This window comes from Somniosus microcephalus, chromosome 1 (assembly GCF_052327205.1).
Source record: "Somniosus microcephalus isolate GS21.2 chromosome 1, FLI_Smic_1.0, whole genome shotgun sequence".
In the NCBI taxonomy this organism is placed as follows: Eukaryota; Metazoa; Chordata; class Chondrichthyes; order Squaliformes; family Somniosidae; genus Somniosus; species Somniosus microcephalus.
The window spans coordinates 170,324,446-170,340,412 of NC_140987.1; the positions used below are offsets into that span (position 1 = coordinate 170,324,446).

Genomic DNA, 15,967 nt, shown 5'->3' on the forward strand with positions numbered 1-15,967 from the left:
GAGGCCATAAATTTAAGACCAACAAAAGAACACAAAGGTTAGGAGAAATATTTTCATGCAGTAGGTTGTTAGCACATGAAATATGCTACCAGAAACAGTGGTAGAAGCAGAATCCATAAAATTGGCAGTAGTTAAATACTTTCAATTGAAAAACTTAAAAGGACATAAGGAAAGCACAAAAGGGACTAAGTGGATAGTTAAGAACTAGCGTAGGCACATTGGCTGAGCAGCATCCTGTAAAATTCTATAAAATAATGCCCAGATGAGCTTTGGATTTTGAGTCTCAAATCTACATGCTTTGTTTTTGCTGTTAAAGCAGGATTACCTATAAAAAAAGGTAAACTGCTGCTGTTGTGAATCTTGGGTAACATTCATGTCAATTAGTGCTCTTGTATACTGCAATGATTTTAGAAGGTATGGTGTCACAAGCACTGGGACTAAAAACAGAATTCAAAGCCTCAATTGCATCTTAAAAAGATCCAAACAGCACCACTAACAAGTATAACATTTGCCACTGTTTAGTTTGTACATTCAGTTTATTTTTTTATCCTTCTGGACTTTAGAAAATGCTCAAACTTACTTAAAATAATGCTCTGAAGACAATTGCAAGACACTTCAGGAGAAATGAGATCCAGAACAGTTAAATTAGAGGCAAATGGAATCCCTCCCCACCTAGAATAACCTGCTTTTTAAAAATGGGAATCACATCTTGCCCAATTCTGATTTTGGAGAATCTCGGGACCAAAACATGTTACTGTGGCAGAAGGATGCTGGTGAAAAAGACAAGCATACAGCCCTATATTTTTGATTCTTTTCAGTGTGGCGATAATCTTCTGTTCCTCAGACTTGAAATTTCACATACATTTTGCCACTTTGGCTACATCAGACAATATTTTGAACTCTCCTTGGCTCTTTCATCTGTACATGCTCATTTGAATAATATTGTTCTCCACATGTATTGGAAAAGTAAAGAATGCATTGGCAGAAGATTGCCTAGTTTACCAATGCCATGGAGAAACAAGCTATGAATGAAATGAGTTTGCAATTCACCAGATAATGTAGATGCATGCAGAATAGCTTACATCAGGGCAGGGGGTAATGAACATTAAGTCAAATGTATTTTCTTCTATGGAATATACAGCAGTGTTATTTTTATTACATTTAAGTGAGGTTTATTCTGTCAAAACCACTAAGTGGAGATTTATTTCCATACAATCAGATAACTGAAGACCAAGCAGTAACACATGCAAGAAAATGTTGTTCTTACCAGAGCTAAGAATATTTTGTCCATCAGATCCATGATATTTTATTTTGGTTGGAGGGGCACTGTGTCCTGTACGGCATCGTAAAAGGCGACCTCCACCTCCTGGAGCATCAAAAATCCAGACCTGGCCATGAAATAGAATACATTTAGAGTCATTAAAAAAACAGGTAAATTACTCTCCAGCGAGGCTTTCCCCACCAAAAATTTCCAAGGCTTTCCCCCCTCCCCCGCAAAAGTATTCAGAGAGATGGGGGGGGAGAGACAGAAATGGACAGACGGAGAGAAAGAGAGAGAGAGCCAGACAGACAGAGAGAGAGAGCCAGACAGAGAGCGCCAGAGGTCAGCAACTCAAGGGTGGCGGGGGGTTGGTAAAGAGTACGGAGAACACAGCAGGGATGGGGGAAGAACATGATCCTGGTCTAATGGTTTTTGGGGGGGGGGGGGGGGGGGCGAGAAATGAGAGCGAGAACGTGATCCAGATGATAAGACAGATCACGTTCTTCCAGCCCCACCCCTTTACACCCGCACCACGTTCTCCCTCTAGACCTGGTTGATTTCTCGGAAAGCTTGGTGCGTGTGTGGCAAGTGACATCATTGGACTGGACGAAATCCGGAAGTCATGACACTGTCACTATTCACTTCATACCCAATAAACCTGTTAACTATCCATGACCCCCACACAGGTCAGAAACTTGGGCGGTGGGGGGCAGGAACCTGTTTTGGGGGGGTTGGGGAGAGAGAAGATCTTAACCAGCGAGGGTAAGCCTGGTCTGTTCCATGTGAGCTCTGTTCTGTCTGGAGTAGGCAGTCAGAATGGCTCGAATTACACTTTGCAAGTAACTGATTATGTAGGCAGGGAGGATCTAATTACACATTCCAGAGAAACTGCTGGATGTGTCTTGTCCTCCATGGGGACCAATCAGAGCGTTTGGTGTTGCGAATAAACATGTCCTTTTTTCCCTGCTGCACGGGCCCTTTATATTTGCTGTGCTGCCAGGCATGAGCTCTATCTCTTCCAGTGGAACAGCTGGGGAGCGGCCTGTGTGGGACCTCGATCAGTGCACAGCTGCGCACATTAGTCAGAAGTTAGATACACAAATCTTTAAAAGTTGGAGGGCATGTTTATAAAGCTGCAAAGAAGCAAATGGGATTCAAGGTTTAATAAATATGGGAAGAGTGTACAGAAGCAAAGAGGAGATACTAAACCTATACAAGTCAGGTTACAGTTGGAATACAGTGTCCACTTTTTGCTACCTTGTTTTAGGAAGGCTGCCAAGCCCGTGAGATGGTGCAGAAGAGGCTTAGTAAGATGATACCAAGGTTAAGGGGCATTAGCTATGAGGACAAGGTAGAGAAACTGGGCCTATTTTCAATCAGAGAAAGTTAGAAAAAGAGATTGGAGAGAAGTATTCAAAATTTATAGGGGCTTTGATGAGGTAAATAGGGAAAAACGATTTCCCCTGGTTCATGAGGGGATACATAGAGGCCATAAATTTAAGATCAACACCAAAAGAATGAAGGGAGAATTTAGGAGATTATTTTTTTTACAGTAGAGGAATGTTAGAACATGGAATGTCCTAGCAAAAGCTGTGGAAGCAAAATCAGTAACAGCTGTTAAATGGGAAGTGGATAAATACTTGAAAAATGACAAAAAATAAACAGGGAAATGAGGCTGTGTGTATTAGAGCCAGCAGATGGGTGTAACGGCCTCATCTTGTGCTATAAAATTCCATGATTCTATGAATTATAAAAGGAAAAGAAAATTGATGAGGGAAAGGAAGTAGACTACCAACACAATCATTCTTTCCTTTTTCAAACTTTGTTCCTGCAGTGCTGACTCAAATACTGCATCATACTGTCTGTTTCCTGCACAGTGCCACCCACAGGTTGGAAAGGAGTAAAACTGAAGGCATTAAATTATAAAAAAAATAAAATTACAGTACCATCTACTGTCCAGACCTGTAACAGCATAGCAAAACTTCCTATTGAACTACAATAAAAATGTGAATTTTAATGTTTTAACATAAAAAAGTTCCAATGTACATTATACAGGTGGCAGAAAAGGGAATAAAATTCAAAAAATAAGATAGAACACCAATGCAGAGGTATAAATTAAGAGAAAGGACTGAAATCTGGACAGATAGGCAGTCAGATTGGGAGGGGGGGGGGGGGGGTTGCTGGAGGAGATGCAAGCCTGGAGGAGGTTGCAGAGATACAGTGAGACAAGATTGTGGAGGGATCTGAAGACAAGGCTTAGGATTAACTTTAAAAGCTGTAGATAATGTCAATTAATTTATTACTGAACTACAAAATTTTATTCAGAAATATAAAAAGGAAAAACTGCAAATGGTAGATATCAAATTAAAACAGAACACAGCAGAAATACAACAGGTCTGGCCACATCTGTAAAAAGAAAAGACAAGTTAACATTTTGGGCACAGACCCTTCATTGAAACTGAAAGATAAACTAGCCCCTTAACAAGGCTGAAGAAAAAATCTATGAGAGAAATAATGGGTTAATCGGTTTTATTGAAAGAGTAACTCGAGTGAAGGAAGTATGAAGACCATCTCAGTGAGGCAACAAAAAATATTAAAACAGCAAGTCACATTAAAACAGCTAATGAGAAAACTAGAAAAAGGGATAAACCAGGTAACTATAGGCCAGTCAGCCTAACAGCAGCACTAAGTAAGCTTCTAGAGGCCATAATATGGGATAGAATTAATACTCACTTAGAAAGACAGGTTATTAAAGGACAGCCAGCAGAGATATATAAAAGGTAAGTCATATCATACAATTTTAAGTCTTTTGAGGAAATAGTTGATGAAGGAAATTTAATGATGTTGTACAGTATGTGGCTTTCCTTACATTAAAAGTGCACTGCAGCAACTCACCAAGGCTTCTTCAGCAGCAACTCCCAAACCCGTGACCTCTTCTACCTAGGACAGCTGCTGGCAGCGGGAGGAGGAGGGGGGGGGGGGGGGAGATGGGCTCTCAGCAGGAGGCCATATCCGTCCAGGGTGTTCAGGGAGCAATATTCCTATTTGAACCTCATTGAGAAACAGTGTGTCAGACGTCTGCGCTTCACCACAGGCATCCTCACTAAAATCTGCCACATCTGCAACCTCAGAGCAAGGCGAGGACCGCATTGCCAGTGGCTGTGAAGTTTACGGTGGCCATGAACTTTCATGCATCGGGTTCCTGCGAGGCTGCAGCAAGAGATATTTGCAACATCTCCTAGTTTGCTGTGCACTGTTGCACAAAGGAGGTAACTGAGGCTCTGCATTCCAAGAGAGCTGAATATATTTCCTTCTCATTGGCCAGAGAGCAGCAGGCGGAGCGAGCACGCGGTTTTGCGAGAATTGCAGGCTTCCAAGGTGCAGGGTGCCAATCACTGCACACACATCGCTTTGTGGGTGCCGCATCTCAACTTGGATGTACCACAACTAAAAGGGATTCCACTCCCTCAATGTCCAGCTGGTGTGCGACCATGTTCAGCGAATCATGCAGGTGAATGCCTGGTATCCTGGCAGCAGTCATGACGACTTAATTCTGTAGCAGTCCACTGTTCCATTTGCATTTGAGCCATCACGACAAACCAGAGGGTGGCTAGTGGGCGACATGGGCTATCCGTTAACAACATGGCTCACGACTCCGGTGCGCAACATTCATACAACAAAAGCCATGCTGCCACACAAAATATCGAGCAGACTATTGGTATGCTGAAGCAACGTTTCCGCTGCCTGGACCACTATGGAGGAGGCATGCAGTACTCGCAGAGCGGGTACAGAGATTCGTGGTAATCTACTGCATGCTGCACAACCTCGACATCATGAGGGCACAGCGCTTTCCACCAGCTATACAGCAACCAGCGTAGGAGGAGGAGGAGGAGGCAGAAGAGGAAGGGAGGAGGCAACCCAGACAGCCTCTTTCTAGCCGGGGTTGTCCGTGACTGACTCATCTGGCTGCCATACCAGTAAACGCAATCCCAATCCCACATTCACCAACAGTCCTACTTTCCTATCCTCTTTTTACTGACCATCACAGCGTCCACTTAGCCACAATGCAAAAATAAAAGCTAACACAAAATAAATGTCGGTGGGAATTCAGTGGCAGCAGCGGGGCTATAAAAGGCTCCAGAGACCAGGTAAGGCTTACTAATCTCCGAACTCGGAACTCAGAGGGAAGGAGAGAGGTAAAAAATAATCGAAGTGTGACGTCACCAGAAAGCAGGTAAGTGATTGGTTGGTGAGTATTTCTCTCTTTTTAAACTTAAACTCTGTGGTTTATAGTTTCTAAGGTGTGATATTCAGCATCTAGAATCGGGGCAGAGGGTATTTAAAAATAATATTAATAAATTTAATTAATTACATAGAATGGGAGAGCAGGTGATGTGTTGCTGCTGCAATATGTGGGTGCTGGTGGACACCATTGATGCTCACGGTGATCACAATTGCAGTAAGTGTTGGCTGCTCGAGGAATTCCGGCTCCGTCTTGATGAGCTGGAGTCCGAGCTTCAAACATTGAGACACATCAGGGAGGGGGAAGAGTTACCTGGACTCTGTGTATCACAAAGTATTCACACCAATTAGATTAATTAATTCAGATGTAGTCCGTAGCCAGGGACAGGATGGTTTGACTAGAAGTGAGGCAGGTACGGGGATCCAGGAGGTAGTGTTGGAGGAGCCGCAGCCCTTGCTCTTGTCCAACAGGTTTGAGACTCTTACTCCCTGTGAGGATGGGAACGGGGACTGCGGGGCAGGTGAGCAACCTGGCCACAGCACCGTGGAGCCATTCAAGTGGGGGGGAGTTAAAAGAAATGTTGTAGTGGTAGGGGACAGTATCGTTAGGGGGATAGATAGGGTTCTTTGCAGCCGAGAGCGAGAGTCCCGAAGGCTGTGTTGCCTGCCCGGTGCCAGGGTTAAGGACATCTCCTCTGGGCTGGAGAGAAACTTGGAGTGGGAGGGGGAGGATCCAGTTGTCGTGGTCCATGTTGGTACCAACGACATAGATAGGACAAGGAAGGAGGTTCTGCTGAGGAAGTTCGAGCAGCTAGGGGCCAAATTAAAAAGCAGAACCACAAGGGTAATAATCTCTGGATTACTACCTGAGCCACGTGCAAATTTGGCTAGGGTAAATAAAATTAGAGAGTTAAATGCGTGGCTCAAAGACTGGTGTGGGAGAAATGGGTTTTGCTTCTTGGGACACTGGCATCAGTACTGGGACAAGACAGAGCTGTTCCATTGGGACGGACTTTACTTGGCCAGTGCTGGGACTAGAATCCTGGCGAATCGAATAACTGGGGCTGTAGAGAGGGCTTTAAACTAATTAGTGGGGGGGAGGTTTTAAGAGAGCGAAAAATAAAAATGACAGCAGAGAAGGCAATAGAGCAAGGTAGCAGTGGGGGAATTAAAAACCAGAGCGTGTCAGGAAGGGACAGAATGTATAATGATAAAAGGTAAAGTAGTAAAAGGGGTAAAAGCAGGAATAAATTGTCAGAAAACATATTTGAAAGTTCTTTATCTGAATGCACGCAGCATTCGCAACAAGATAGACGAGTTGACGGCACAAATAACTACACATGGGTATGATCTGGTGGCCATTACGGAAACATGGCTGCAAGATGATCATGACTGGGAACTAAACATACAAGTGTATTTGACAATTAGGAAGGACAGACAGGAAGGAAAGGGAGGTGGGGTTACTGTGTTAATCAAGGATGGAATCACTGCAATAGTCACAAATGATATTGGGTCAAAGGATCAGGATAGTGAAACAGTTTGGGTGGAGATAAGGAATAATAAGGGGGAAAAAGTCACTAGTGGGCGTAGTCTATAGGCCTCCTAACAGTTGCAACTCTGTTGGTCGGAGTATAAATCAGGAAATAGTTGGGGCTTGTAATAAGGGAACAGCTATAATCATGGGGGATTTTTACTTTCATATTGACTGGACTAATCAAATTGGGCATGGCAGCCTTGAGGAAGAGTCCATAGAGTGTATTAGGGACGGGTTCCTTGAGCAGTATGTAACTGAACCAACCAGGGGGCAGGCAATCTTAGATCTGGCCCTGTGTAATGACACAGGATTAATAAAAAATGTTCTAGTAAAGGATCCCCTTGGAATGAGTGACCATAATATGGTTGAATTCCAAATTCAGTTTGAGGGTGAGAGAGTTGGATCTCAAACCAGCGTACTGAGCTTAAATAAAGGAGACTATGAAGGTATGAGAGTAGAATTGACTAAAGTGGACTGGGAAAACAGATTAAAGTGTAAGACGGTACAAGAGCAGTGGTCTACATTCAAGGAGATATTTCACATCTTTCAAGATAAATATATTCCACTGAGGAAAAAGGGGAGTAAAAGAAAAGACAGCCATCCGTGGCTTAGTAAAGTAATAAAGGCTAGTATCCGACTGAAAACAAGGGCATATAAAATAGCCAAATCTAGTGGGAGGATAGAAGATTGGGAAGCATTTAAAAGCCAGCAAACAATAACTAAAAGATTAATTAAGAAAGGGAAGATAGATTATGAAAGTAAACTAGCAAAAAATATAAAAACAGATAGCAAGAGCTTCTACAGCTATATAAAAAGAAAAAGGGTGGCTAAAGTGAACGTTGGTCCCTTAGAGGATGAGAACGGGAAACTAATGGTGGGGAACATGGAGATGGCAAAGACGCTGAACAAATATTTTGTATCAGTCTTTACAGTAGAGGACACTAAAAATATCCCAACACTGGACAAACAGGGGGCAATGGGGGGGTGGAAAGAGGAGCTAAACACGATTAAAATCACTAAGGAGATGGTACTTGGTAAAATAATGGGACTTAAGGCGGATAAATCCCCCGGACCTGATGGCCTACATCCTAGGGTCTTGAGAGAAGTGGCGTTAGGGATTGTGGATGCATTGGTGATTATTTTCCAAAACTCCCTGGACTCAGGAAAGGTCCCGGCAGATTGGAAAACTGCTAATGTAACACCCTTATTTAAGAAGGGAAGTAGACAAAAAGCTGGAAACTATAGACCAGTTAGCCTAACATCTGTGGTTGGCAAAATGTTGGAGTCCATTATTAAGGAAACAGTAACAGAGCATTTGGATAAACATAATTTAATAGGACAGTCAGCATGGTTTTATGAAGGGGAAGTCATGTTTGACAAATTTGCTCGAATTCTTTGAGGACGTAACATACAGGGCGGATAAAGGGGAACCAGTGGATGTAGTGTATTTGGACTTCCAAAAGGCATTTGACAAGGTTCCACACAAACGATTACTGATCAAGATTAAAAAATCACGGGATTGGGGGTAATATACTGGCATGGGTGGAAGATTGGCTATCTAACAGAAAACAAAGAGTTGGGATAAATGGTTCGTTCTCGGGCTGGCAATCAGTAACTAGTGGTGTTCCGCAGGGGTCAGTGCTGGGACCCCAACTCTTTATAATCTATATTAACGATTTGGAGGAAGGGATCGAGTGCAACATATCCAAGTTTGCCGATGATACAAAGATGGGAGGGAAAGCAGTGAGTGAGGAGGACATAAAAAACCTGCAAAAGGACATAGGCAGGCTAAGTGGGCAGAGATTTGGCAGATGGAATATAATATTGGAAAGTGTGAGGTTATGCACTTTGGCAGAAAAAATCAAAGAGCAAGTTATTATCTAAATGGAGAGAAACTGCAAAGTGCTACAGTACAAAGGGATCTGGGGGTCCTGGTGCATGAAACACAAAAAGTTAGTGTGCAGGTGCAGCAGGTGATCAGGAAGGCCAATGGAATCTTGGCTTTTATTGCAAGGGGGATGGAGTACAAAAACAGGGAAGTCTTGCTGCAGTTATACAGGGTATTGGTGAGGCCACACCTGGAATACTGCGTGCAGTTTTGGTTTCCATATTTAAGAAAAGATATACTTGCTCTCGAGGCAGTTCAGAGAAGGTTCACTCGGTTGATTCCGGAGACGAGGGGGTTGACGTATGAGGAAAGGTTGAGTAGGTTGGGACTCTACTCATTGGAGTTCAGAAGAATGAGAGGCGATCTTATCGAAACATAAGATTGTGAGGGGGCTTGATCGGGTGGATGCGGTGAGGAGGTTTCCACTGATGGACGAGACTAGAACTAGGGGGCATAATTAGAATAAGGGGCTACCCTTTCAAAACTGAGATGAGGAGAAACTTCTTCACTCAGAGGGTAGTAAATCTATGGAATTTGCTACCCCAGAGAGCTGCGGAAGCTGCAACATTAAATAAATTTAAAACTGAGATACAGTTTCCTAGCAGATAAGGGAATTAGGGGTTACGGGGAGAGGGCAGGGAAGTGGACTTGAGTCTAGATTCGGATCAGCCATGATCCTACTGAATGGCGGAGCAGGCCCGAGGGGCCGTATGGCCTACTCCTGCTCCTACTGCTTATGTTCTTATTCCAAATCAAATTTATAAATCAAACCATGCCATATTGCATACAAACATCAACTAATCACCCTTGTGCATTCCCTTCGTGCCTTTCTTCCTTGGGCCCCCATGCAGTGCTACCCCAGTGGCTGCAGCATGGCTGGTGGAAGGCTGCTGACTTTCAGTGGGAGAGACTGCAGATGGCCTTGGAGGATGACCTCAAGTAGTTCTGGGCCTAGAAGCTGAGACATTGGCCATCAGGCCCTGCATCATGGTTGGATCCACAAGTGTGCTAATGAAGTTGGCCACCACTTTCACGCTGGAAAGGATGGGCTCCAAGCTCTGCGCAAAGCCCTGTGCCAAGTTGGTGCCAGACTCCTCCATGCTCCTTGACATTGCGCACAGACCTTGCAGAGCCTGACTGGTGAAAAAAAAGCAACGAAAAGAAAAAAAAACCTAACGAAATGGCTCCTGATTTTTGCCGGTGGATCAAGCATTCCGGACAGATAACCTTCGGATAAACCAAAGTTTCCTGTACTACTCCAGCTGAGGCCTAACCAGTGTTTTATAAAGGTTTAGCATTAACTTCCTTGCTTTTGTACTCTATTCCACTATTAATAAAGACAAGGATCCCATAGGCATTTTTAATAGCCTTCTCAAATTGTCCTGCCACCTTCGAAGGTTTGTGTACATACACCCCCAGGTCGCTGTTTCAGCACCCCCTTTAAAATTGTGCCATTTAGTTCATATTGCCTCTCTTCATTCTTTCTACCAAAATGCATCACTTCACACTTCTCTGTGTTAAATTGCATCTGCAATTGTTTCTGCCCATTTCACCAGTCTGCCTTCGTCCTCCTGTAATCTGTTACTATCCTCCTCATTGTTTATTACATTTCTGAGTTTTGTATGTGCAAACTTTGAAATTATGCCATATATACCCAAGTCCAGGCCATATCAAGAAGTGCAGTGGTCCTAATACTGACCCCTGGGGAAGTCCACTGTATACTTCCTTACAGTCTGGAAAACAACCACTCACCACTACTCCCTGCTTTCTGTCACTCAACCAATTTTATATCCATGTTGCCACTGTCCCTTTAATCCCATGGGCTTCAATTTTGCTAACAAGTCTATTATGTGGTACTTTGTCAAACTCCTTTTGAAAGTCCATATATTCAACATCGACCGCACTACCCTCATCAACCGGTTACCTCATCAAAGAACTTAAGTTAGTCAAACATGATTTGCCTTTAACAAATCTGTGCTAACTTTCATTTATTAGCCCATACTTTTCCAAATGCCAATTAATTTTGTCCCGGATTATTATCTAAGTTTCTCCACCACTGGCATTAGGCTTACTGGCTTGTAGTTGCCAGGTTTAAAAAAGAGCAGAGGGTTAAACAGGGGTGTTAACATTTGCAATCCTCCAGTTCTCTGGCACCACCCCCATATCCAAGGAGGATTGGAAGATTGTGGCCAGAGCCGCCGCAATTTCCACCCTTACTTCCCTCGGTAACCTAGGATGCAGCCCATCTAGACCAGGTGACTTATCTACTTTGAGGACTGCCAACCTTTCCAAGTACCTCCTCAATCTATTTTTAATCCTATCCTGCCTCCTCCTTTACTGCTACACTGGCAGCATCCTCTTCTCTAGTGAAGACAGATGCAAACTACTCAGTTAGCATCTCAGTCATGCACGTTGCCTCCACAAGATTATCTCCTTTTTGGTCCCTAATCAGCCCCACCCTTCCTCAAATAGTAAAAAGGTAGTTAATGTGCTTATGAAAGACTTTTTGGTTCTCTTATGTTAGCTGTTAATCTATTCTCATACTCTTTCCTTTTTTAGAACTCCTCTGTACTTTCTATATTCAGCTTGGCTCTCTACTGCATTATGAACCTTACAATTGTCATAAGCCGCCTTTTTCTGTCTCAATTTAACCTCTGTATCTTTAGTCATCCAGGGAGCTCTAGCTTTGCATGCCCTTCATTTCCCCCCCTCATAGGAATATCAACTCTGTACCCGAACCATCTCCTCTTTAAAGGCCTCCCATTGTTCAATTACTGTTTCGCCTACTAATTTTTGATTCCAGTCCACCCGGGCCAGATCCCTTTTCAACTCACTGAAATTAACCCTCCTCCAGTTAAGTATTTTTCGACTTAATTGTACCTTGTACAAAGACATGAGAGACAAGCAACAGTCTCGGACTTACCAGGTGCAACACCACAGGCGAGTGACCAGTATCTTATTAAACATCTTAGGTCTGCATGCCTTGCTCCAATTATCTGACCTGGCTTCACCTGAAGACTACACTTTGGCTTTACTTCCTATGTGCAACACCACACAAAACCGACTAATGTGACATCATTCCAGGCATTTTCTCCTTTAATTTGGTATTTGAAATGAACCACTGAAAATCCGAATGTGATATGGTAATAATCTCTGGATTACTACCTGAGCCATGAGCAAATTGGCATATGGTCAATAAGATCAGAGCTGAATGCATGGCTCAAGGATTGGTGTGGTTTCAATTCATGGGGCACTGGCACTTGTTCTGGGGAGAGAGGGAGCTGTTCTGTTGGGACGGGCTTCACTTGAACCGTGCTTGGACCAGTATCATGGCTAATCGAATAATTAGGGCTGTAGATAGGGCTTTAAACTAAATAGTTAGGGGGTGGGGAAACTTAAAGTTAAAGAGAAAGGACAAGGAAATAGTGCAGGGTAGCGATAGGGGTAATGATAACCAAAGTACGACAGGAAGGGACAGAGCGTACAAGCATAAGAGTGCACCAGCAAATAGGGTCAAAATAGGGAAAATGGTAAAAAGACAAAATTAAAGGCTGTTTATCTGAATGCACGCAGCATTTGTAACAAGATAGATGAACTAACGGCACAAATAGACATAAATGGTATGATCTGATAGCCATTACAGAGACGTGGTTGCAAGGTGACCAAGGTTGGGAACTGAATATTCAGGGGTATGAGACATTTCGGAAGGGTAAGCAGAAAGGAAAAGGAGGTGGGGTAGCTCCGTTAATAAAGGACGAGATCAGTACAGAAGTGAGAAATGATCTTGGCTCGGAAGATGAAGATGTAGAATCAGTTTGGGTGGAGATAAGAAATAATAAGGGAAAGAAGTCATTGGTGGGAGTAGTTTATAGGCCCCCGAACATTAGCTACACTGTAGAACAGAGTATAAATCAAGAAATAATGGGGGCTTGTAAGAAAGGTACTGCAATAATCGTGGGCGATTTTAATCTTCATATAGATTGGACAAATCAAATTGGCAAAGGTAGCCTTGAGGACAAGTTCATAGAGTATATTCAGGACAGTTTCTTAGAACAATACGTTTTGGAACCAACCAGGAACAAGCTATTTTAGATCTGCTAATGTGTAATGAGACAGGATTAATGAATGATCTCATAGTAAAGGATCCTCTAGAGAAGAGTGATCATAACATGAAAAAAATTTCACATTCAGTTTGAGGGTGAGAAACTTCAGTCTGAAACTAGCGTCTTAAACTTAAATAAAGGCAATTACAAGGGTATGAAGACAGAGTCGGCTAAAGTGGACTAGGAAAATAGATTAAAAAGGTAAGATGGTAGATAAGCAGTGGCAGACTTTAAGGAGATATTTCATAACTCTCAATAAACATATTCCAGTGAGAAAGACTCTACGAGAAGGATGAACCATCCGTGGTTAACTTAGGAAGTTAAGGAGGGTATTAAATTGAAAGAAAAGGCATACAATGTTGCGAAGATTAGTGGTAGGCCAGAAGATTGGGAAATTTTTAGCAACTTGCAAAGGATGAGTAAAAAAAAATAAAGAGGGAGAAAATAGATTGAGAGTAAACTAGCAAGAAATATAAAAACAGACAGTAAGAGCTTCTACAAGCATATAAAAAGGAAAGAGAGTAGCTAAAATAAACATTGGTCCCTTAGAGGATGAGACTGGGGAAATACTAATGGGAAACAAGGAACTGGCAGAGACTTTGAACAAATATTTTGTATCTGTCTTCATGGTAGAAGACACTAAAAGCATCCCAATAATAGTGGAAAATCAAGGGGCAAACGGGAGGGAGGAACTTAAAACAATCATTATCACTAGAGAAAAAATACTAGTCAGCCTTTAGTCCCATTAGTTTGCCAAGTCCCCATGACCTGATGGCCTACATCCTAGTCTTAAAAGAAGTGGCTGCAGAGATAGTGGATGCATTGGTTGTAATCTTCCAAAATTTCCTAGATTGTGGAAAGGTCCCAGCGGATTGGAAAACCGCAAATGTAACGCCCCTATTCAAGAAAGGAGGGAGACAGAAAGTAGGAAACTATAGGCCAGTTAGCCTAACATCTGTCATTGGGAAAATGCTGGTATCCATTATTAAGGAAATAGTAGCAGGACATTGAGAGAATCATAATAAAACCATGTTGACTCTGCTTGATTGTATGAAAGGGAAATCATGTTTGACAAATGTATTAGCATTCTTTGAGGATGTAATGAGCAGGGTGGATAAAGGGGAACCAGTAGATGCAATGTATTTGGACTTCCAAAAGGCATTCGATAAGGTGCCACATAAAAGGCTACTGCACAAGATAAGAGCTCATGGCGTTGGGGGTAATATATTAGCATGGATAGAGGATTGGCTAACTAACAGAAAACAGAGAGTCGGGATAAATGGGTCATTTTCAGGTTGGAAAACTGTAACTAGTGGGGTGTCACAGGGATCAGTGCTGGGGCCTCAACTATTTACAATCTATATTAGTGGCTTGGATGAAGGGACCAAGTGTACTGTAGCCAAATTTGCTAATGATACAAAGATAGGTGGGAAAGCAAGAGGAGGACACAGGGTCTGCAAAGGGATATAGATAGGTTATGTGAGTGGGCAAAAATTTGGCAGATGGAGTATAATGTGGGAAAATATGAGGTTATCCACTTTGGTAGGAAGAATAGAAAAGCAAAATATTATTTAAATGGGGAAGAGACTACAGAATGCTGCAGTACAGAGGGATCTGGATGTCCTCGTACACAAAACACAACAAGTTAGCATGCAGATACAGCAAGTAATTAGGAAAACAAATGGAATATTGGCCTTTATTGCAAGGGGGATGGAGTATAAAAGTAGGGAAGTCTTGCTACAACTGTACAGGACATTGGTGAAACCACACCTGGAGCACTGTGTACAATTTTGGTCTCCTTATTTAATGAGGCAGTTCAGAGAAGGTTCACTAGGTTGATTCCTGGGATGAAGGGGTTGTCTTATGAGGAAAGGTTGGGCCTATACTCATTGGAGTTTAGAAGATGAGCTGTGATCTTATTGAAACATACAAGATTCTGAGGGGGCTTGACAGAGTAGATGCCGAGAGGGGGCATAGTTTCAAAATAAGGAGATGAGGAATTTCTTCTCTCGGAGGGTTGTGAATCTTTGGAATTCTCTACCTCAGAGCTGTGGAGGCTGAGGCATTGAATATATTTAAGGCTGAGATAGACAGATTTTTGAACTACAAGGGAGTCAAGGGTTATGGGGAACATACAGAAAAGCAGAGTTGAGGCCAAGGTTAGATCAGTCATGATCTTATTGAATGGCGGAGCAGGCTTGAGGGGCCAAATGGCCTACTCCTATTTCTTATGCTCTTATGATAAAGAATTACTACCTAGTGAATTCATGAGTCACTTCACTAGATCCATGAAATCATACTAAAATTTAAATAAAGCTATTAGTCAGCCGCACGTAAATGTTGGCACCTATTCATAGTTTATTTTAAAAATACAGCAATTTTGCATTGGTCATAGTGCATTATCACTGAATTTGCAGATGTTTGCCAAAGCAGCAGCATTATATAGTAATTTTGGGGTAAATGAAGGAAGAGAAACAGCTGGGTACACAAATCAATGTCTACTGGGTCAGTAGAGTTTAAATTTAGTTTTAAAATTGATATCAATGAATCCCTCCATGCTATACAAGTTACAGTTGGCACAATTGTAAAGGAGTTATCATCAATGTATTTGCCATCTGTCACACCTAGGTGATATCAAGAAACGGCTGAGCGCACTGGATACAGCAAAGGCTATGGGCCCCGTCAACATGCCAGCTGTCGTGTTGAAGACTTGTGCTCAAGAACTAGCCGCGCCTCTAGCCAAGCTGTACCAGTACAGCTACAACACTGACATATATCCGACAATGTGGAAAACTGCCCAGGTATGTCATGTCCATAAAAAGCAGGACAAATCCAATCTGGCCACTCTCAATCATCAGCAAAGTGATGGAAGGTGTCATCGATAGTGCTATCAAGTGGCACTTACTCACCGATGCCCAGTTTGGGTTCCGCCAAGACCA

General features: G+C 42.7%; 1 protein-coding gene across 2 annotated transcripts in view; it reads right to left on the reverse strand.

Moving 5' to 3' along the window:
• The window catches only part of wdr36 (WD repeat domain 36), a 163,939-nt gene that overhangs the window by 102,245 nt on the left and 45,727 nt on the right, over window positions 1–15,967 (reverse strand). For both annotated transcript variants that reach the window (XM_085987389.1, XM_085987381.1), the window contains exon 9: window positions 1,268–1,388. In XM_085987389.1, coding sequence (XP_085843515.1) covers window positions 1,268–1,388 — 121 coding nt within the window. The remainder of the gene's footprint in view (window positions 1–1,267; window positions 1,389–15,967) is intronic.